The sequence below is a fragment of the Engystomops pustulosus genome, chromosome 4, assembly GCF_040894005.1.
Source record: "Engystomops pustulosus chromosome 4, aEngPut4.maternal, whole genome shotgun sequence".
Classification (NCBI taxonomy): Eukaryota; Metazoa; Chordata; class Amphibia; order Anura; family Leptodactylidae; genus Engystomops; species Engystomops pustulosus.
The window spans coordinates 9,614,755-9,638,855 of NC_092414.1; the positions used below are offsets into that span (position 1 = coordinate 9,614,755).

Sequence of the window (24,101 nt, forward strand, 5' to 3'; positions counted from 1 at the left end):
CATGGTAAGCGCCGAGCGCGTACCTGCCTGCGCCCGCTATAAAGTTTAAAAAGTGTTTTAAACCGCGATACCGCGGTTTAAAACACTAACGCAAATAAGCTCTGGCACCAGCTCACCCTGACCTCACCCTGAGCTGGTGCCCGGTATTTCCATCAGAAACCTGCCACTACAAGTGGTAGGTTTCCTTTAACTCAACAACCTTCTCTGTCTGCAATGCACTTGGCTCAATTCCAATTCACAACTCATCATAAGTGTCCATAACCACAATACTGTCAAAGGAACCTGTCCCCACAAACTCAAGAGGGTCTCACAACGGATGCCAACACCTCGATTTACTGACCCCAAAGAAACTAGACACCTGAGTCTTCCACAAAGGACCCAAGACTAAGTCACTGCCTGACTGGACTGACGCTAAACTAAGTCACTGCCCTCAGACTGACCCTGCAGGTCCACAAGGGAATCTACACTAGATCACTGCCTGACTAGACTGACTCTCAGGTCACTGTCCTCAGACTGACTCTCCAAGTCGCCCTCTCCTTCAGACTCGACTAGTTCTTAGTCATACGAGACCGCTCAGACTCCCAAAGAAAGTCTGTGGGCAACCCTTAATGACAAAACTGTATCACTGACACTATGACAATCACAACAGAATATCTCCCACTCTCCCACTCTAGCATTGCAGACATCTAAGGGTTACTACTTCCCGTCTCACAGCTTCAGCTAACATCACAGACTGTCTGACCATCCGTCTCTGTCCAGTCTCTGTCCATCACCTTACAAAGTGGTTCTTTGCCAAAAACTCTGAGCTTAGGTTACAGTGAACAACAGTGGCAAATACATAACACAGAGACAGTCTTACCCGGTCCGTCCAACCAGTGAACCAGAAGTGACATATCAAGGTAGACAAGAAAAATTAATATCTTACCCTGAGAGCGCTCTGGTCAGTTCTGTTCACCGAGCCGGCGGGGACCCTTCGCGGAGGCTGTCTCGGTGCTGTTGTTGTTTACTTCTAAGCCCACCCAGGAAAGGACGCCAAATATTGTTAGGGATTTTTATGCAGGGCCCCAACAGCCCTCTTGACTTTTGTAAGGTGAGTCCTAATTAACCCATGATTGAACATAAAGACTAAGCCAGACACGTCAATCTCTTAGTCAAGATCTTCTACCCTTTAATAATGAAAATGCATAATATATATCAGACAGAAGAGTCATCAAAGGGGTGTGAATAGTATACTGCAAAGCTATTGGTCATCAGCACATTCTGGGAAAAAAGTGAATTAATTGTGCTCAGTTCTCAGAGACCTTGTACACAGATATTGTTTATACTAATGCTGAGAAGGAGATAAGTGGCTCCAGAATCCTAATATCATGCAGCATCCAGGACAGACTGGCTTCTCATTACATGTCACAGGGTATTAGCTGACAGGCCAGTAAACATGTTACATAAAATGAAGTTTGACAATGGTCAGGGAACATGGCCGCTGTATCTAAGATGGCGGACAGTAGTCAAGATGGCGTCCGAAACAAGTGCGACCTCCTTAACAACTGTCACCTGCAGGCAAAGTTAGTGAATAAGGACTATGTTATGTCATCAAATGGAATAGTCCAGGAATTAGCCGTAAACCACATCTGAAGCCGAGAGAGAGATGTGTATTGGTGCCATATCAATAAATAGCCAATATATAACAATCTATGGTAAAAACACTGACATTCCATCCATTGATACAAGCAAAAAACAATCAGGAGAGCAAATGTCAAATGTATGACCTGTGACCCCCAATGTGCAGTGACTGCTGTCTGGTAAGAGCGATGCTAATGTAACATCCCCCACCAGGGCACGACCTTTCGGGGTTATTGAGGTGTTGGGGGCGGTCCCAAACGGGCCCCTTTATTGATTAACGGTTCCAAATTAATTGACTGGATTATTAATAATAAAGCTGTTGGGTTAATTAATCAAAAACGCAGAAGTGTTCAGAATCAGAAGCTCGTCTTTATTGGTTCGTGCTACATATATATATATATATATATCCATAGTGATGCAATAATCACGACATTGATCAATTAGCATATCCCCTCGTCATCCTCTGATATTACTATAGTGCAGCCCCTGTAGTTTCCAAAATGATGTTACTAGTCTACATCAGCGTATCGCTACATACACACGACCTGGCGGAAGTACATACGCCCCCTATAGACGGCAATGGCCACACGCAGGTAGATTGCAAGAAAAAAGGGAGATGTTGTGGATGGATGATAGTTCTCCCTGGGACATTCCTCATTAGTGATGTGAATTCCGGCTCTTCTTAGTGAGCTGGACCATTAGGCACCGCTCACTAAGAAGAGCCGGCTCTTCTGGCTCGTGAACGGCTCCCTATTAAAAATATAATAGGGAGCCGCAGGCCAATCAGTCACACCACATCACTCCACTTTTAACCAGATTGTATCGGGTTAAAGGGGGTGTGGCGAGCCGGTTAGGGACGGGGTTAGCTGTGACAGTCCTACCAGAGGGGAGGACATTGTACTTGGGTGATATCGTATGTGGGCCGCGCGGCTTTGTGTGAACCTGTCCCGATGGTGACAGCACAGATATCAGTAAAGGTGATAGCAAGCCATGGGGGCATAGGAGGAGGCCCAGACCAGGACGATCATTGTCGTATTATATTTATACCGCCCTTTTTTACTCTTAATACCACATAGAGGGGCAGGCGGAAGGTGGTGGTGAAGGTGTGTAAGTGTCTGACCGAGTTAAGGAGCTCATAGAAGGACAATTCTCCCGCCTCATAATCCAGACAGATCCGGAATCTATTACTTAAAATATTGTCACATTGTGCAGCCCGTTTACTGTCATGTGCCACTGAATACTGACCGGAAAATCTTATCAGACTCCAGGACTTGTTATTACCCCCTATGTATGACTGACGCCCCCTCCTGTCTATACTGGGGTAACACATCCCCACCTCCCACTCCAGTGATCTGATCTCCACATCCCAGTAATGTCGTCCTGAGGTAAATCCCCGGCTGCTCATCACCTGAGAATAATCCTTGAATCTCTCTGCGGTGTCTGGACGGTTCTGTGATTCTCTTGTCCTGGTTACAGTTTTCAGGTCATCTGATATAATGAGATTATTATGAGCCGTGTTTATATCCAGTGATATATCTGCACAAAATTTCCCATAGATTTCTTCTGCAAACATTTCCTTCCTCCAAGCTTCCCCAGACCTCACTATAACATCATCACTCCTGTACTCAGGTAAATCTGGTGTGTGACCGAGCAGAGATCGGGGTCTGGGGGGTTGTGGTCTAATTTCCTCTGCTTTTGGTTTTGCAGGTGAGATGGTCTGTAGATAAGTCATTATATCAGAGATACCTGCATGTAACATCCCTGTAATTACATCCACATCTACATCATGTGTCTCATCATGTCCCCCTGTATCCTCATCACCTCCATCATGTCCTCCTGTGTCCTCATCACCTCCATCATGTCCCCCTGTGTCCCCATCACCTCCTCCATGTCCCCCTGTGTCCCCATCACCTCCCCCCTCCTCAGGATCACACAAGTCACCTGTGTCTGGTTCCTGTAACACAGTCAGTGGATCAGTCATGTTACACAGCTCCTCAATGTTCTTCATCTTCCTGGACAACTCGTCCTTCTGTATCTCCAGCTTCTGGATCATATCTGATAATGACACCTCCATCTCCTGCCTGGAGATCTCATTCCGGATCCTCTTCTCTAGATCATCCAGGCGACTCCTAAGTTCTATACACAGGGCAGTGACTCTCTCCGCTTCTCCAGATGCTTTTTCTTGAGCCTTTCTACATCGTTCCTCCAGTCTCTGGACTCTTCCCTCAGTCTCTTTTCTCTTTGTGGTCAGTGTCTGGAGAACATCTCTCATTTTCTTCTTCTTCTTCTCTGAGGCTTCATCCAGCGTCTCCACCTGGTGTCCCCGATGTTTTCCATCCAGTCTGCAGGTCACACAGATACAAGCCGCATCCTCCGTGCAGTAATATTCCAGGATCTTCTTATGGACAGGACATTTCGGGTTCTCCAGGGAAGTGCTGGGATCAGTCAGGACATGTTCTGGTCCCTTGCTGTGGACTCTCAGATGATCATCACACAGAGAAGCCTCACACATCAGACAGGACTTCACCGCAGGTACAGGAGAGTGAAAGCAGTAAGTGCAGCAGATCCCGGTGACCTCCTCCTGATGTGGTGGAGAAGACAGGACATGTTCTATTACATTACGTAGATCCATGTTCCCCATCAGTGTAGGCCGAGTCTTTTCTCTACATTCAGGACAGGAATAAATTCCAGACTCATGCTGTGCATTCAGTACCTGATCCATACAGACCTGGCAGAAGTTGTGTCCACATCTCAGGGTTACAGGATCTGTATAAATGCTCAGACAGATGGAGCAGAGCAGCTCGTCTCTCAGATCAGCAGACGCCATGGCTGACAGAATGACAAGAAACGAAACTAAAATCTACAGGGTGTGTTCCAGCACAAAGGACCTGCGTCTGAGAGAAGTTTTAACCCTATAATGTACTAGAGAAGAACATGTCTTACCTTCTGTCTATAGTAGCTGTAAATGGAGTCAAACTTTCTATGTTTCTACTCATTCTAGTGTAATCTCCTGTCACCCAGGCCATCAGTCATTTGGCCTCCTGTAGTTCTCATTATGTAATACTGTAATATACAGACGTGTGGTATCCATACGGGACGGTAAAGTCATGGCGTGTGCCGCTATCTCACGTCTCATACGCGGATTATTACTAATGATTCCTAAGCTAACCCTCCATCTACCCCTACAGTGTTGGTCCTAGCAACCTCCAGAAAGGCTTCTCTTCAGCTAAATCCCTAGGCCCGTTTTTGTGTTGAAGCTTGCGGTCCTTGTGGGGTCAGCCAGGGTAAAACCTCAGGCCTTGAATAATAAAGTTGCGGCAGTAAGAACCATTATATGAATTGGTATTGGACTGTTGAGCTTCATGGGACAGAAACGTTGAGAGATGTGACCCCCACTTCAGGCTTTGGCGGCCATTTTATGTTACTACTATAACATGTCCAAACATTGGAATGTGCACACGTATGAGGGAGACGATGATCTGTAGACAGATTCAGGATGTTATTTGAACCTTCGTATAGAAATTCTCCAGTGTTCACCAATGTTCTCCTATGTATGTATTTGAAGGTTTCTCACACAGGGTCATCGTTATAGGGATTGGTAGAAGTGGCCACCAGGGCCAGGAGGCTGAGGAGACACCAAGGCCGCTCTACAGCATCAGAAGACACCAATATTATGGGAACATGTGGGTTGAGGGACCAGTTATGGAGTTTCAATTTGGCATCCAGGAGCTTCAAGTTACATCTCTGTCCTCATGGCTTACGAGTCACAGGATATTACCAAGTCCTCCACAGCAAACGTCCAGAACCTCCAGTGGTTTCTCCAGTGGTTTCTCCCGTGGTTTCTCCAGTGGTTTCTCCTGTGATTTTCTCTGTGTGGGAAGAGTTTCCAACTAGAAGTAACATTTTGCAGTTTCCAGTTATTCCAAAGCTCAGGAGATGAATAAGTTCCCTACCCCGAGGAAGTATCTTCAATGTTCAAATATCTAATCAAGGAAGAGTCGCAGATAACGGTTTACATATAATTATAGGATATTGGATTTTTTCACTTTAATTTATTAAAACAAAACATAACAAATAAAATAATCTTATCGCCGTATTAGACATTGTCCTTAGTTGTTGGCATCTTTTTATGGATAACCAAAAAGGACCAGACAAGTGCAGAGCAATAGGGACAATGAAGAAAATCCACACACTAAGACCTCCGATCATGCACAGTCCATGGATACCCCCATATATCGGCCTGGACCTCCGGACTGCACACCTTGCAGAGGGCCGGAAATTAGACTTCTCTGCTGGCTGGACTACAATCCTTGTGTAACAGACCGGAGTATACCCCCAGCCCAGACTATACCCCCAGGCCAGCGTATACCCCCATCATTGGATTTTGAGCAACCTGCGTTTGAAACCTGCCACTACACAGGAAACAGAGATAATGGGGCAGATTTACTTACCCGGTCCATTCGCGATCCAGCGGCGCGTTCTCTGCACAGGATTCGGGTCCGGCCGGGATTTATGAAGGTAGTTCCTCCGCCGTCCACCAGGTGGCGCTGCTGCGCTGAAAATCATCTGAACGCGTCGGAATACACCGAGCTGGACGAGGTGAAGGTAAGCGCTTCCCAAGCGACACTTGTTCGGTTTTTAAATGCGGCGGTTTTTCCGAATACATCGGGTTTTCGTTCGGCCACGCCCCTCCGATTTCCGTCGCGCGCATGCCGGCGCCGATGCGCCACAATCTGATCGCGTGAGCCAAAAACCCGGGGCAATTCAGGTACAATCGGCGCAAATCGGAAATATTCGGGTAACACGTCGGGAAAACGCGAATCGGGCCCTTAGTAAATGACCCCCAATGCTTCTGGATCTGCTCCCTATGTTTAGTATAGGGACATATCTTATCAATGTGTAGGGGAGATATAGGCAAGGCCGTTTTTATATATATATATATATATATAAGACAACACAGTACCGCAGTTCCTTCTCCTTGGTTTCCCCCTTTCCCACAAACCACCATTTTAAGCTGGTGGCCTATACTATGCTGATTTAAAAAATGCTTAAATCTTCCTTCTGAATCATTTCAGTGCTTTATAAAACTTTATTTCACATTACCTGACTCCCTGCCAGCAGTGTGTGGTGAGTCCCTGGGATGGGGCAGCTGCAGCCTGTGTCTCAGTCTCCTTTTTTCCACACTCATCAAGCTCCCTTCCCGCTTCCTGTCATGTGCAGTGAGCGGACTATTTCCTTATTCCTCCCCTGGTTATTTGGAACGGTTTCCTTCCTTTTTTTTGGCTTGTCCAATATTTAAGAAAGGGTCCAAGTGACACAAAACGCGCTATAAGGACTGCATTTATTTCAGAAATTTTTTCTCGTACTACTATCTGTATGCAGTAAGCAGGCAGGGGAGGGAGAGGGATGGTGTGGAGTACAGGAAGAATACATGAGGAGACTGAGACACAGACATACCGGTTGCAGCTGTATTCCGGGTGGGAGAGCTGTTAAATAAACATAGATATCACATGCAGCGCAGGTTGTAAGTGTAGGAAGTGCAGGAATCCTCTCCTTCTCTGGCAGACGCCAGAGGAGACATCGGACATCCAGAAAAGCTTCCTGGTCTATCTCTGAAGACAGGGCCCCTTTTGCAATGGGGCCCCTGGGCAATTTTCCAGTTTCCCTCCCTCCCCTCTCAAATGCCGACCCTGGCAGAATTTATCTGAGCCGAGTTTCACACATTGAGTTTCCCCCAGCCTTCCTTAGGAGGAGATGGTCAGAATCTAACTTCCCAGGAGGTCCGGGCTGCTGCCACGTCAGCTCTATATTCTCATGTTTTTAGTAACTTTGTATAACTGAGTCCTGACAGATGTCACAAGATCCGGCAAATATCAATATAAAAGACAAAATATTTGTATGTGAACTCGTTCTACTAAAAAATGTAATAAACTCTAAATCATGAGACCCATAAACCATCCGGGATCCTGAGAAGAACAAACAGAACCATCTCATCTACAGTTTACTCATTGATATTCATTCCTGGACCCCGCCCCCGAGGAGCTGCTATAAAACCCCCGTCCATGTATCCTGACAAGTCATCCTGACACTACTCCGTGGTGTCCGTCCTCCTGTATCCAGCACCTCCCGGGTCACAGGGTATGTAGTGTCACTTGTGTTTTATGGGATTTGTAGTTGTGTTATTTGTATATTGTATCTTATTACAGCAGTGTCATGGGGTGTAAATCCTGGACATGATGATGTTATAAGGTCACAATGTAGGATAGAAGATTGCTTAGATCTAACAATATATTTATGTGGAGAAGTTCCATTTAAAGAGCCCTTTGAGGGTCCTCCAAAGGTCCTGAAACCACAGGCTGAAAGCAGACAGAAGGCACACATCCTCCATTCCCCAAGAAGCTGATTCTAGTACCTGATTCCAGATTTGTAGGAGCTATAATAGTTATACATCCCAGGACCCATGGCAGTCCTGATCTGGTCCTGGCCATGCCGATTTTAAAAATGCCTTTGTCAGCATTCTAAATTCCACTACTTTTTAAAAAATTATTTCACATTACCTCTGGCTCCCTTCCAGTAGCATGTGGTGAGTCCCGGGGTGGCGGAGTGGTTCAGCCGCAGCATTCTGTGTCTCAGTCTCCTGTACACCTCACTCATCCAGCTTCCTCTACTCCCCCCCCCTCACCACTTCCTGTCATGTGCAATGAGCAGGAAGGGGAGGGAGGTGGATTGTGAGACGGAGAGGAAGAATGCAGCAGGGAGACTAAGACACAGGCCCACTGGCTTTTGCAGCTGTCCCCCTGGACTCACCACATCCTGCTGGTAGGGAGCCAGGTAATGTGAAATAAAGTTTTGTAATGTAGTGACAATATTCAGAATGGTGACAAAGGCATTACTAAAATCAGCATAGCATAGGCTATTGGTTTAAGGACCATCAACAGATAGTTACAGATCCCACTGGCTAAGATTTATACATACATTTAATTTTTACAGTTTTCTCCAAGACAGATCCTCAACAAATCACTGTTTTTTTGACAGACGAATCATGGTTTTCTTGAAGAAATCTCTTTTCCTAGTACTTTTCCTTGGAATAGTTTCCTTATCCTTCTGTGAAGAAGAGTAAGTACCATACTCCTCCCATGTACAACCGCTCTTCTGCTCCTGCCTATCATCTTGTGCAGCAGTCTTTTTGCTCTCCTCCTCAGTTTAGCCGGCTCTGCAGTAGCTGTCTCTTGGATGTGCTTATTTCTCCTGTGATTCCGTAGAGTTGTTTAAATTTACGGTTTCACAGATGGGAAGGGGCTAGGGAGGTCACGTGACAGTGCTCTCTGAGTGTAGCTGCGTGTGTTCAGCGCTGTGGATGCGTAAGTGTCCTACAAAAAATAGTGACATATTTAAAGGGGCATCCACATTTAAGTAAATTCATCTGCCATAAACATATATAAATACACATTTCTTCAATTGCATGTGATTAAAAAAATGTAAATGTTTGATGGTAATTTTCCAGAATTGAGTCATGTTGTTACTTAGAAACAAGATGGTTGTGCTTGGATACGACCGCCTCCTCACTCTAACAGTGGTAGCCAGACATGTGCTATTGAGTCCTGCCTGACCACTTGGATTCAGCTCTCATTATCACAGGATGGATGTCGGACATGCAGAAACATTTTGATATATTTCAAATGCATAAACAATTTGTTTCTTTGTGCAATCACTCCATCAGTGGTGGTCGTATCCAACGAAAAATTCTAGTTTCTAAGGGACAACATTATTTTTAAGAACTTGCAATTAAAGAAACGTATCTATATGCGAGATGGATTCAAATAAATGTCATTGCAAATATGAGAATATTCCTTCAATATTAAAATATCTCCCCCTTCAGCCCAGTTTGTGATTCTGCAGAACTTTATCTCTTTCCACCTAACTGTGTAATACATTTCTCTGCAGCTCCCTCCCCTACATTTTGCTCTCCCAGCACTTTCTGCTTATGAGAGAAAAATATATTAACCCTAGTGCAGGCTATACACTTTGTACTACTGTTTCACTGCTGGTTTCTACTTCTTATTACATGCTGCAGGCTCTTGAAAGTTTCCAGGCAAGCTACTATAAAGATCCTGTATGTAAAATATGCAGTGTTCAGTGGATTTACTGGAAGGAATAGGACTGGATTTACCGCTAATTTCTATTATCTCCCAACCCAGGAAAAGAGAGGAACAAGAAGAGGAACAAGAAGAAGAAAAACGTGAAATGGAAGCTGCGGAAAGTGACGAAAAGAGACTTGTAGAAAAAAGATGGTGTCGTGATTATCATGGTGCGATAATGTGCACTTAGTTCTGTCATAAATATATTAAAGCCTGTGACAGTATTCCTGGTCTGTCTCTGTATCAGACATGTGTGTTATATGAGCCTTAATATCATGACATGGGGGGGGGGTATTTTTGCTGTTTGTACCCCACTGTACCCTTCTAGACTGAAAAATACCCACAAAAAGTGCCACATAAAAACAGACAATTTTTATTTTTGAGTTATCAGTTTTTTATACCCCAGTATCCTGTGTACAGAGCAGTATGAGGGCTTGTATTATGTGTACAGAGCAGTATGAGGGCTTGTTTTTGTGTACAAAGCAGTATGAGGGCTTGCATTGTGTGTGCAGAGACATATGAGGGCTTGTATTATGTGTGCAGAGCAGTATGAGGGCTTGTATTATGTGTGCAGAGCTATATGAGGGCTTGTATTGTGTGTACAGAGCAGTATGAGGGCTTGTATTATGTGTACAGAGACATATGATGGCTTGTATTATGTGTGCAGAGCTATATGAGGGCTTGTATTATGTGTGCAGAGCTATATGAGGGCTTGTATTATGTGTGCAGAGCTATATGAGGGCTTGTATTGTGTGTACAGAGACATATGAGGGCTTGTATTATGTGTGCAGAGCAGTATGAGGGTTTGTATTATGCGTGAAGAACTATATGAGGGCTTGTGTTATGTGTGCAGAGCGATATGAGGGCTTGTATTATGTGTGCAGAGCTATATGAGGGCTTGAATTATGTGTGCAGAGCAGTATGAGGGCTTGTATTATGTGTGCAGTAATGTATGAGGGCTTGTATTATGTGTGCAGAGCTATATGAGGGCTTGTATTATGTGTGCAGAGCAGTATGAGGGCTTGTATTATGTGTGCAGTAATGTATGAGGGCTTGTATTATGTGTACAGAGCAGTATGAGGGCTTGTATTATGTGTACAGAGCAGTATGAGGGCTTGTATTATGTGTACAGAGCAGTATGAGGGCTTGTATTATGTGTACAGAGCAGTATGAGGGCTTGTATTATGTGTACAGAGCAGTATGAGGGCTTGTATTATGTGTGCAGTGCAATATGAGGGCTTATATTATGTGTGCAGAGCAGTATGAGGGCTTGTATTATGTGTGCAGTAATGTATGAGGGCTTGTATTATGTGTGCAGTAATGTTTGAGGGCTTGTATTATGTGTACAGAGCAGTATGAGGGCTTGTATTATGTGTGCAGAGCAGTATGAGGGCTTGTATTATGTGTGCAGCAATGTATGAGGGCTTGTATTATGTGTACAGAGCAGTATGAGGGCTTGTATTATGTGTGCAGTAATGTATGAGGGTTTGTATTATGTGTGCAGAGCAGTATGAGGGCTTGTATTATGTGTGCAGAGCAGTATGAGGACTTGTATTATGTGTGCAGAGCAGTATGAGGGCATGTGCAACACCCCTGCCGATGCAAGGCAGAGGGGTTGTTGCAAATACGTCCCACCATGTAGCTTGCAGCCTGTGTAGGGTCTGATCAACCCCACAGCAGGTCACTACATAACACAGGGGAACACTGCAGCGGTAGAGTCTGCCTGGTAAGGCAGGAGTTAATTCTTCTTATGTGATGTTATATGTGTTAAACAATCACATGTGTTTATACCCTGTATCTGTAAGCTGGGATGCAATTGGAGGAGGAACCACCACCTGACCAGTGGGAGTAACAAAACCCCTGGTCAGGAAAGTTCTAGAGTGCACTCTCTCAGATCAGAGTAGAGAGACAGACCAGAGCAGGAGAGCTCAGCTCCCTGCCTGAAGAGTGAAGATTTAGTCAGTGAGAGGAAAGGGGTATCATCCTACCTTTAAGGGTGATATCTGAAGCAACCCAGGACAAGCTGAAGCATCCTACTAGGACACAGCTATCTTCCAGCCTGCCATTGCATCCAGGCTGATGTTATACATCCTGTGGCTCCCTCCAACTGCATCTCCAGCATTCTACCATTTGTTAAGGCACGTTGCTACGGTTCCTTTCGGTTCCAATAAAGAACTGTAAGTTATTTTTGTTCAACGTCTGCCTCCGTCTGGTCCCTGCTACTACGGCTGTCACCATCACAGGCACCCTGTCCACCACACAGAGACTCATACTCTAGACACCAAAACGTTGCCCCAGGGAGATCCGCTATAGCAGCCTCTCCCTCATCATTTCTTGCCAACACCACCCTGCTGGAGACCTGCCAGGCTGTAGGACAGCCCTCCGGTTCCCCATACCAAGCACCGTGACACTAGCGTGCCTAGGCCGCAACCGCCAGCCACTCAGGTACTGCGGGCCCCGGCTGACTCCAGGCCCCGAGAAAAGGCTAGGCCCTGGTGGGGGATGTTGCACATGTATTATTTGTACAGAGCAGTATGAGGGCTTGTATTATGTGTGCAGTAATTTATGAGGGCTTGTATTATGTGTACAGAGCAGTATGAGGGCTTGTATTATGTGTGCAGAGCAGTATGAGGGCTTGTATTATGTGTACAGAGCAGTATGAGGGCTTGTATTATGTGTACAGAGCAGTATGAGGGCTTGTATTATGTGTGCAGAGCAGTATGAGGGCTTGTATTATGTGTGCAGTAATTTATGAGGGCTTGTATTATGTGTACAGAGCAGTATGAGGGCTTGTATTATGTGTGCAGAGCAGTATGAGGGCTTGTATTATGTGTACAGAGCAGTATGAGGGCTTGTATTATGTGTACAGAGCAGTATGAGGGCTTGTATTATGTGTGCAGAGCAGTATGAGGGCTTGTATTATGTGTACAGAGCAGTATGAGGGCTTGTATTATGTGTACAGAGCAGTATGAGGGCTTGTATTATGTGTACAGAGCAGTATGAGGGCTTGTATTATGTGTACAGAGCAGTATGAGGGCTTGTATTATGTGTGCAGTAATTTATGAGGGCTTGTATTATGTGTACAGAGCAGTATGAGGGCTTGTATTATGTGTGCAGAGCAGTATGAGGGCTTGTATTATGTGTACAGAGCAGTATGAGGGCTTGTATTATGTGTACAGAGCAGTATGAGGGCTTGTATTATGTGTACAGAGCAGTATGAGGGCTTGTATTATGTGTGCAGAGCAGTATGAGGGCTTGTGTTATGTGTGCAGTAATGTATGAGGGCTTGTATTATGTGTACAGAGCAGTATCAGGGCTTGTATTATGTGTGCAGAGCAGTATGAGGGCTTGTATTATGTGTGCAGCAATGTATGAGGGCTTGTATTATGTGTGCAGAGCAGTATGAGGGCTTGTATTATGTGTACAGAGCAGTATGAGGGCTTGTATTATGTGTGCAGAGCAGTATGAGGGCTTGTATTATGTGTACAGAGCAGTATGAGGGCTTGTATTATGTGTGCAGAGCAGTATGAGGGCTTGTATTATGTGTACAGAGCAGTATGAGGGCTTGTATTATGTGTACAGAGCAGTATGAGGGCTTGTATTATGTGTACAGAGCAGTATGAGGGCTTGTATTATGTGTACAGAGCAGTATGAGGGCTTGTATTATGTGTACAGAGCAGTATGAGGGCTTGTATTATGTGTACAGAGCAGTATGAGGGCTTGTATTATGTGCGCAGAGGTTAAAGTTTCCTAGGGGGTCTAAATAATAGTAAAAAAAAAATTTTTATAAAGCCCAAGTATTCGGATCACCCACCTTTCCCTAGATCTGCGATCCAAATAGAATAACGGTTATTCCCGACATTGATCTCCATAACAGAAAATTGCCCAAATGTCCGAAATGTCCCTTTATCGCCATAAAAACTGATCAATAGTTGGTAGCAATGAAAACTTCAGCTCATCTCACAAAAAAGACACCTTACACAGCTCCGTACACCAAAGTATAAAAAAGCTATAAGCATCAGAAGATGGCGGAACCAAAAAGAATGAAGATATTTGAAGGCAGGGACCGAGAAATCAACTAAAAAAATCTGCATCCCGAAAGGCGGAGGGGGGGGGGGGGACAGGGCCGGCACTAGCACTGGGCATACTTGGGGAAATGCCGGGGCCCAGAGCTGCTGGGGGGGCCCACATAAGGCTGTATCTAATAAATCCATAGGGTATGAGGGGGGATTATACCAAATAACCATGAGGGGGATGTTTGGGATGATAAACTAGGGAATTTTTTAGGGAACAGGAGACTATTTTAGTTACTGAATTTTTAATTCCGCCACGTGAGTTCACTGCAAAGGGGCCCACTGAGGCTCCGCCGCCCAGGGGCCTACTGATACCTGGAGCCGACTTTTGGAGGGGAGGGGGGGGGATGAAGATATTTTATTGTGTTTTTCTCATGTGTTGGTCGGACACCTGATGTTTGTGTCCCAGACACTGAACCACCTACCTCCAGTGTCACCTACCTCTGTGACTTCTCTCCACCCTCTACCACACATTTGTGTATTAGCTTTTTATCTACCTGAAAGAGGAGGCGACTCTCCTGACCCATCACCGGGCTCCAGGATCGGCAAGGATCTTGGTAATTTCATATGTGAGGAGGACACATTATGGGCTGATCAGGCTACTAATAAAGAGGTTACTATAGGTCATTGCACTAACATGGGAGTGGCTAGTAGTCAGAGAGGGAGTGTAGTCACCATGAAGCTGAAGTGCTTTGGCAGAGCACCTCAGGGCTGCGGCTTCACATCTCGCTGGACCTAGGAATGATGTGACCTGAAGGGAAAAGGGTGAAAGAAGATGCTGGGTGGTGGAGGTGAAGCACATATCTGAGGTGCTCAGCTAACACCCTTAGAGCACTTCATCCTAATTAGCATATTTCTAAAATGTCATAGATGCACATGCACCGCAGGTTGCAGGAATCTTCACTGGCAGATGCTGGAGGAGACATTGGACATGCCAGAAACACTTCCTAATCTGTCTATGAAGAAAGGGGCCCCTTTTGCAAAGGGCGGCTCTGGACAATACTTTGTGCCCCCCTTTAATGCCGACCCCGGCAGGATTAACTGGCCCTTAACCAAGTTCATCTGAACAGCGTTTCATACATTGAATGTGTGAAATAGCCCCTGATGATAGCCGGCTCATCTGCATTTGGTTAAGAGATTAGGAAATTCCCAGGAGGTCCGGGCTGCTGCCACGTCAGCTAAATAATATATAAAGCTGAGTGTATGTGTGTATGTATGTATGTATGTATGTATGTGTGTATGTATGTGTGTATGTATGTATGTATGTATGTGTATGTATGTGTGTATGTATGTATGTATGTATGTATGTGTGTGTATGTATGTATGTATGTGTATGTATGTGTGTATGTATGTATGTATGTATGTGTATGTATGTGTGTATGTATGTGTGTATGTATGTATGTATGTATGTGTGTATGTATGTGTGTATGTATGTATGTATGTGTGTGTATGTATGTATGTATGTGTATGTATGTGTGTATGTATGTATGTGTGTGTATGTATGTACGTATGTATGTATGTGTGTGTATATATGTGTGTATGTATGTATGTGTATATGTATGTATGTATGTGTATATGTGTGTATGTATGTATGTATGTGTGTGTGTATATATGTGTGTATGTATGTATGTATGTGTGTGTGTATATATGTGTGTATGTATGTATGTATGTGTGTGTGTATATATGTGTGTGTGTACGTATGTATGTATGTGTGTGTATATATGTGTGTATGTATGTGTGTATATGTGTATGTATGTGTATGTATGTATGTATATATGTGTATGTGTGTATGTATGTATATGAATTGGTACCGTCGCATTTACAGTCACCAAATGTTTGCACAGCCGTTCTCAGCGACTCAGAGATATTATGGACTAGGCTTTGAGCTGAAATTTTCACCCCGCGCTTTACAAAATCCACTTATTACCCCCCATGTACAGGAGCCATTGTCTGCTGCTGCTTCTGTGGCAGTTGGAAGCTGACCTGTGATTGGTTGCTGTAAGCAATGAGTATAAGACAGCTAATGTGAGAGGTAAGATAGAGGGAAATAGAGAGAGAATGATACAGAGATAGCCAGTGACAGAGACTGACAGAGACACAGACTGAGAGTCAGTGACAAAAGAGAGTCAGGGACAGAGACAGTCAATGGCAGAGACAGTCAGTGAAATAAACAGTCAGTAACAGCGACTGACAGAGACAGAGACTGACAGTGAAAGAGACTGATAGTGAAAGACTGAAAGAGAATGATAGTGAAGGAGACTGACAGAGACAGCCAGTGACAGAGGCTAAAAGTCAGTGACATAGACAGTCAGTGAAAGAAACAGTCAGTAACAGAGACTGACAGAGACTGACAGTGAAAGAGACTGACAGAGACATACAAGGGAAGAGACTGACAGTGAAAGAGACTGACAGTGAAATAAACTGATAGTGAAAGAATGAAAGAAAATGATAGTTAAAGAGACTGACAGAGACAGTCAGTGACAGAGACAGTCAGTGAAAGAAACAGTCAGTGATAGAGACTGACTGAGGCAGTCTGTGAAAGAGACAGTAACAGAGACTGACAGTGAAAGACTGAAAGAGACTGAAAGAGAAAGTCAGTGACAGAGACTGATAAAGGTTGACAGTCTGTGACAGTTATAGAGACTGTCAGTCCCTTTCACAGACTGTCTCTGTCACTGACTGTCAGTCTCTGTTACTGACTGTCTCTGTCACTGACCATCACCCTCTGTCACAGACTGTGAGTCTCTTTCACAAACTGTCTCTGTCAAAGACTGTCAGTCCCTTTCACAGACTGTCTGTGACAGAGACAGTTTGTGAAAGGGACTGACAGTCTGTGACAGAGACAGTTTGTGAAAGGGACTGACAGTCTGTGATAGAGACAGTTTGTGAAAAGGACTCACAGTATGTGACAGAGACAGTTTGTGAAAGGGACTCACAGTCTGTGACAGAGACAGTTTGTGAAAGAGGCTGACAGTCAGTGACAGAGGCTGATGGTCAGTGACAGACAGTCAGTAACAGAGACTGACAGAGACAGACAGAATGACAGTGAAAGAGACTGACAGTCTGTAAGAGACAGTAACAGAGACTGACAGTGAAAGACTGAAAGAGACTGAAAGAGAAAGTCAGTGACAGAGACTGATAAAGGATAAACAGTCTGTGACAGAGACAGTTTGTGACAGAGACTGACAGTCAGTGATAGAGACAGTCTGTGAAAGGGACTGACAGTCTGTGACAGAGACAGTCTGTGAAAGAAACAGTCACAGAGACTGACAGAGACAGACAGACTGGCAGTGAAAGAGACTGACAGTGAAAGACTGAAAGAGACTGAAAGAGAAAGTCAGTGACAGAGACTGATAAAGGATGACAGTCTGTGAAAGAGACTCACAGTCTGTGACAGAGACAGTCCGTGACAGAGGCTGACAGTCAGTGACAGAGGCTGCCGGTCAGTGACAGAGACAGTCAGTAACAGAGACTGACAGAGACAGACAGAGAGTGACAGTGAAAGAGAGACAGAGACCGACAGTCTGTGACGGAGACTGTCTGTGAAAGAGAGTGATAGTCAGTGACAGAGACTGACAGTCTGTAATAGAGACAGTCAGTGACAGATGCTGACAGAGACAGAGGCTGACAGTCAGTGAAAGAGACGGTCAGTAACAGAGACAGACTGATAATGACAGAGACCATGATGGCCGGAGAGGGAGTTCTCACCCTTTGGACACAATCCTTGCATATGCAATAAAAACAAGAAAGTAACAGTGTCCAGATCTACGGGAGACGGAGAAATTTATTTTCCACAACACTCGTGTTTCCAGTAACTTTGTATAACTGAACCAAGTCACAAGATCCGGCAAATATCAATATAAAAGATACAATATTTGTATGTGAACTCGTTCTACTAAAAAAATGTAATAAACTCTAAATCATGAGACCCAAAAACCATCCGGGATCCTGCGAAAGAGCAAACAGAATGATCTCGTCTACAGTTTACTCATTAATATGTATTCCTGGACTCCGCCCCCGAGGAGCTGCTATAATAACCCCCGTCCATGTATCCCTACAAGTCATCTGCTCCGTAGTGTCCGTCCTCCTGTATCCAGCACCTCCCGGGTCACAGGGTATGTAGTGTCACCTACTGCTTTGTAGTTTTATTACATATTGGTGTGAGTCTTGTATATGATGCTTTAAGGTTACAATTTAGGATATGAAATTCCCAAGATCTTAGAATATATTTCTATTGATCAGGTATAGATAAAGGAAAATAAAGGAATTGGGCCTCATCTATCAAAAAAAAATATGGTGGAAAGTTGTTCCAGATTGAATCAAATAAAAAAACAAGGGGGGCACTGTCTCCGTCTGGAGAAAACAAGGTTTAATTATCTGAGACGACAGGGCTTCTTTACCGTTAGAATCTGTGGAATAGCCTTCCTCAGGCGCTGGTCACAGCAGGGACAGCAGAGAGCTTCAAGTAGGGTCTAGGTGCCTTTTTACACCTAAATAACATTGACGGTTACTGTATGTTACATAGAATTGTTTCCCCTAAATCCTCATCCAATCCCTTCCCTTCCTTGGTTGAACTTGATGGCCATGTGTGCTATGTAACTATGTAATATCAACTAATATTTAGATGTTTTTTTTTTTTTTTTGACAGACTAAATATGGTTTTCTTGAAGAAATCTCTTTTCCTTGTACTTTTTCTTGGAATAGTCTCCCTTTCCTTCTGTGAAGAAGAGTAAGTACCACACACTGTCCATAGGGAGCCGCTCCTGGCTATCATTTTGGTTACTTATGTGCAGCAGTTTCTTTGCTTTCCTCCTCAGTTTTGCCCGGCTCTGCAGTCTCCTGGCTATCATTTTGATTACTTATGTGCAGCAGTTTCTTTGCTCTTCTCCTCAGTTTAGCTCGGCTCTGCAGTCTCCTGGCTATCATTTTGATTACCTATGTGCAGCAGTTTCTTTGCTCTTCTCCTCAGTTTAGCCCGGCTCTTCAGTCTCCTGGCTATCATTTTGATTACTTATGTGCAGCAGTTTCTTTGCTCTTCTCCTCAGTTTAGCCCGGCTCTGCAGTCTCCTGGCTATCATTTTGGTTACTTATGTGCAGCAGTTTCTTTGCTTTCCTCCTCAGTTTTGCCCGGCTCTGCAGTCTCCTGGCTATCATTTTGATTACTTATGTGCAGCAGTTTCTTTGCTCTTCTCCTCAGTTTAGCCCGGCTCTGCAGTCTCCTGGCTATCATTTTGATTACCTATGTGCAGCAGTTTCTTTGCTCTTCTCCTCAGTTTAGCCCGGCTCTTCAGTCTCCTGGCTATCATTTTAATTACTTATGTGCAGCAGTTTCTTTGCTTTCCTCCTCAGTTTAGCCCGGCTCTGCAGTCTCCTGGCTATCATTTTGATTACTTATGTGCAGCAGTTTCTTTGCTTTCCTCCTCAGTTTAGCCCGGCTCTGCAGTCTCCTGGCTATCATTTTCAGTACTTATGTGCAGCAGTTTCTTTGCTTTCCTCCTCAGTTTTGCCCGGCTCTGCAGTCTCCTGGCTATCATTTTGATTACTTACTGTATGTGCAGCAATTTCTTTGCTCTTCTCCTCAGTTTAGCCCGGCTCTGCAGTCTCCTGGCTATCATTTTGATTACTTACTGTATGTGCAGCAGTTTCTTTGCTCTTCTTCTCAGTTTAGCCCAGTTCTGCAGTCTCCTGGCTATCATTTTGATTACTTATGTGCAGCAGTTTCTTTGCTCTTCTCCTCAGTTTAGCCCAGCTCTGCAGTCTCCTGGCTGTGCTTATTTCTCCTGTGATTCTGTAGAGTTGTTCACATTTACGATTTCACAGAGAGAGAGGGGCTGCTGATCCCTGCTCACTCTGGAGGGAGAAGGTCAAATGCTATCTGTGTGTAGCTGAGTGTGTCCAGCCCTGTGGATGCCGAAGATTTCTACACAGAAAAGTGAGATATTTATAGGGGTATTCACAACTTGGCATTCACACACACATATATATATATGTATATATATATATATGACCATCCCTGCACTCTGGCAGTAGTGGCCAGACATTAGCTACTGAGCCCTGCCTGACCACTTGGATTCAGTGATTATTGCCACAGAATGACTGCGGGACACTAGTTTCTTTGAGAAATATCTCCAGTGGTGATGGTTGTATCCAAGGACAACAATCTAATTTCTTAGGGATATATGGGAAATTATCATCATACAGGTAATTTTCTTAATAACAGATGAGAATACCCCTTCAATAGTAAAAAACAAAAATCCCCTCTTCAGTATCAGTCCCTCCATTCCAGTTTGTGATTCTGCAGAACTTTCTCTGTACGTTTACTCACCTCATTCTGTGTCATACTCTTCTCTGCAGCCTCCTCCCATACGTTTTGCTCTTTCATCACTTTCTGCATAGCAAAGTGGCTATTAACCCTTAGTATTCACTGCACAGACTATAACATTTATGCAACTGTTTCACTGCTGGCTTCTACTTCTTATTACATGGTGCATGTGATGAATTTGCTCAGCTTTAGGGCAGATACAGCGATATGTTTGTCTCCGCCCACTTCACTGCTGCTGAGAAAGATTTTTGACGAGCAGCTTCAGAACAAAAAATTCCATAACTAGGGAAAGAAAAGGGCGAGCAGCACAATATGGGCATCGTTTTGTTTGGGGGGAATCACATGTGACAATTTAGTAAAAATCATAATGACATCAGGAATTACCTGTTACATTATATTTCCATCTTCTCCTAACGCAGGAAAAGAGAGGAACAGGAAAAGGAGAAACGAGAAATGGAAGCTGCGGAAGGAGAAGAAAAGAGATTTGTACGTCCTCCCCCGATAAATGGAAGATGGTGCGACTCTTATTCAAATAATATTTGTTAGTTCTGTCATTAATATATTAAAGCCGGTGACACCATCCCTGGTCTGTCTCTGTATCCGCTCAGTATTACACGTCAGACTTGCAGAACTACTACTCCTATCCTGTATATATAGTATGGGCTATCACAGTACTACTACTCCTATCCTGTATATATAGTATGGGCTATCACAGTACTACTACTCCTATCCTGTATATATAGTATGGGCTATCACAGTACTACTACTCCTATCCTGTATATATAGTATGGGCTATCACAGTACTACTACTCCTATCCTGTATATATAGTATGGGCTATCACAGTACTACTACTCCTATCCTGTATATATAGTATGGGGCTATCACAGTACTACTACTCCTATCCTGTATATATAGTATGGGGCTATCACAGCACTACTACTCCTATCCTGTATATATAGTATGGGGCTATCACAGTACTATTACTCCTATCCTGTATATATAGTATGGGCTATCACAGTACTACTACTCCTATCCTGTATATATAGTATGGGGCTATCACAGTACTACTACTCCTATCCTGTATATATAGTATGGGGCTATCACAGTACTACTACTCCTATCCTGTATATATAGTATGGGGCTATCACAGTACTACTACTCCTATCCTGTATATATAGTATGGGGCTATCACAGTACTACTACTCCTATCCTGTATGTATAGTATGGGGCTATCACAGTACTACTACTCCTATCCTGTATATATAGTATGGGGCTATCACAGTACTACTACTCCTATCCTGTATATATAGTATGGGGCTATCACAGTACTACTACTCCTATCCTGTATATATAGTATGGGGCTATCACAGTACTACTACTCCTATCCTGTATATATATAGTATGGGGCTATCACAGTACTACTACTCCTATCCTGTATATATAGTATGGGGCTATCACAGTACTACTACTCCTATCCTGTATATATATAGTATGGGGCTATCACAGTACTACTACTCCTATCCTGTATATATAGTATGGGGCTATCACAGCACTACTCCTCCTATCCTGTATATATAGTATGGGGCTATCACAGTACTACTACTCCTATCCTGTATATATAGTATGGGGCTATCACAGTACTACTACTCCTATCCTGTATGTATAGTATGGGGCTACCACAGTACTACTACTCCTATCCTGTATATATAGTATGGGGCTATCACAGTACTACTACTCCTATCCTGTATATATAGTATGGGGCTATCGCAGTACTACTACTCCTATCCTGTATATATAGTATGGGGCTACCACAGTACTACTACTCCTATCCTGTATGTATAGTATGGGGCTATCACAGTACTACTACTCCTATCCTGTATATATAGTATGGGACTACCACAGTACTACTACTCCTATCCTATATATATAGTATGGGGCTATCACAGTACTACTACTCCTATCCTGTATATATAGTATGGGGCTATCACAGTACTACTACTCCTATCCTGTATATATAGTATGGGGCTATCACAGTACTACTACTCCTATCCTGTATATATAGTGTGGGGCTATCACAGTACTACTACTCCTATCCTGTATATATAGTATGGGGCTATCACAGTACTACTACTCCTATCCTGTATATATAGTATGGGGCTATCACAGTACTACTACTCCTATCCTGTATATATAGTATGGGGCTATCACAGTACTACTACTCCTATCCTGTATATATAGTATGGGGCTATCACAGTACTACTACTCCTATCCTGTATATATAGTGTGGGGCTATCACAGTACTACTACTCCTATCCTGTATATATAGTATGGGGCTATCACAGTACTACTACCATACCTCCCAACATTTGGGAAAAGGAAAGAGGGACAAAATGGCGGCACGCGTAGCGTGCCGCGGCGATCCCCCTAAGCCACACCCCCAATCACTCCCTGGCCACGCCCCAAATTTTAGCCATATTAAAAATAATAAAAATCATAATTTAAAAAAAAAAAAATAAAAATATTATCCTCATTGGGATTTGAACCCAGAACCTGCAGTGTCCATGTACAATAATAACACAGCGCCTCAACCCACTGAGCTATAGCCTCAGTGATTAACAAGTGGAGAATTTTGGTAACTAAGAACTATGACTATATACTGCCTTGGTATATAGGGAGGGATCTTCTCAGATTATTGTAATTATTGAGACTATTATTATTATTATTATTATTATTATTATGGAGATTATTATTATTATTTTTACCATTATTAATAATCATCTCCATAATAATAAAATTTATAATAATAATAATAGTCTCAATAATTACAATAATAATCTCTGAGAAGATCCCTCACTATATATCAGTGCATTAGTCTGTATCACAATGTAACACTGGCTGATAACATGTCTTACTTACCAGAAATCCTCAGCTCTGTATCACTGGGCTTATAGCTCAGTTAGTTAGGCTCCTGTCTGTAGTGCAGAGGGTCCCAGGTTCGAATCTCAGCCTGGGCAAAACTTTATTTAATTTAATTATATAAAGAGCTTGTGTCTGGGGAAGACCTGGAGACCATATATGGACAGATAGAGATCTGAGCTGATGACGTGGTCCCTGCTCTCCACTAAGCCGACACTTCTCTGAAAAGGATTCCCTGCCCGATGTCTGCTCTGGAGAACCCTAGGAGATGCAGTGACCATATATGGACAGATCTGAAGCTGATGACGTGGTCCCTGCTCTGCGCTAAGCCCGACACTTCTCTGAAAAGGATTCCCTGCCCGATGTCTGCTCTGGAGAACCCTAGGAGATGCAGTGACCATATATGGACAGATCTGAAGCTGATGACGTGGTCCCTGCTCTGCGCTAAGCCCGACACTTCTCTGAAAAGGATTCCCTCCCGATGTCTGTAGAAGCCATTCTGTACTGTGAGTTCAGACTTTCAAAGTATTTACTATGCGGACACAGCAGCGGGACACAGCGGGACCTGGGGGGAGAATCCGTGACAATATCATAGCTGCCCGTGACGTGGGGCAGGGGTACGAAAAACGGGAAAGTCCCGTCAAAATCGGGACGGTTGGGAGCTATGCTACTACTCCTATCCTGTATATATAGTATGGGGCTATCACAGTACTACTACTCCTATCCTGTATATATAGTATGGGGCTATCACAGTACTACTACTCCTATCCTGTATATATAGTATGGGGCTATCACAGCACTACTACTCCTATCCTGTATATATAGTATGGGGCTATCACAGTACTACTACTCCTATCCTGTATATATAGTATGGGGCTATCACAGTACTACTACTCCTATCCTGTATATATAGTATGGGGCTATCACAGTACTACTACTCCTATCCTGTATATATACTATACGGGCTCCTCTTGGCTGTAGATAGCCCCCTGTAATGGGCAGGGCAGCGTTACCTCAGAGGGTTTAGGGGC

General features: G+C 43.9%; 1 protein-coding gene and 2 long non-coding RNA genes across 4 annotated transcripts; 2 read left to right on the plus strand and 1 right to left on the minus strand.

The window, feature by feature from the left end:
• Window positions 1-203: 203 nt before the first annotated feature.
• Window positions 204-4,486, minus strand: LOC140126025 (tripartite motif-containing protein 14-like). 2 transcript variants are annotated; one of them, XM_072145082.1, is made up of 2 exons: window positions 3,562-4,486; window positions 204-3,486 (listed from the first exon to the last, which is right to left on the minus strand). In XM_072145082.1, the coding sequence occupies exons 1-2, from the start codon at window positions 4,445-4,447 to the stop codon at window positions 2,645-2,647; spliced, it is 1,728 nt and encodes a 575-aa protein (XP_072001183.1). In that variant the 5' UTR covers window positions 4,448-4,486; the 3' UTR covers window positions 204-2,644. The 2 variants fall into 2 exon arrangements, with proteins under 2 accessions (XP_072001183.1, XP_072001182.1); XM_072145081.1 differs by having other exon boundaries at window positions 204-4,486.
• A 3,198-nt stretch (window positions 4,487-7,684) lies between these two features.
• On the plus strand, window positions 7,685-9,982 carry LOC140126028 (uncharacterized). The gene is made up of 3 exons (XR_011854749.1): window positions 7,685-7,758; window positions 8,656-8,736; window positions 9,819-9,982. It is a non-coding gene; the product is annotated as an uncharacterized lncRNA (long non-coding RNA).
• Window positions 9,983-17,845: 7,863 nt separating this feature from the next.
• Window positions 17,846-20,733, plus strand: LOC140128840 (uncharacterized). The gene is made up of 3 exons (XR_011855150.1): window positions 17,846-17,946; window positions 18,480-18,560; window positions 20,573-20,733. It is a non-coding gene; the product is annotated as an uncharacterized lncRNA (long non-coding RNA).
• Window positions 20,734-24,101: the final 3,368 nt, after the last annotated feature.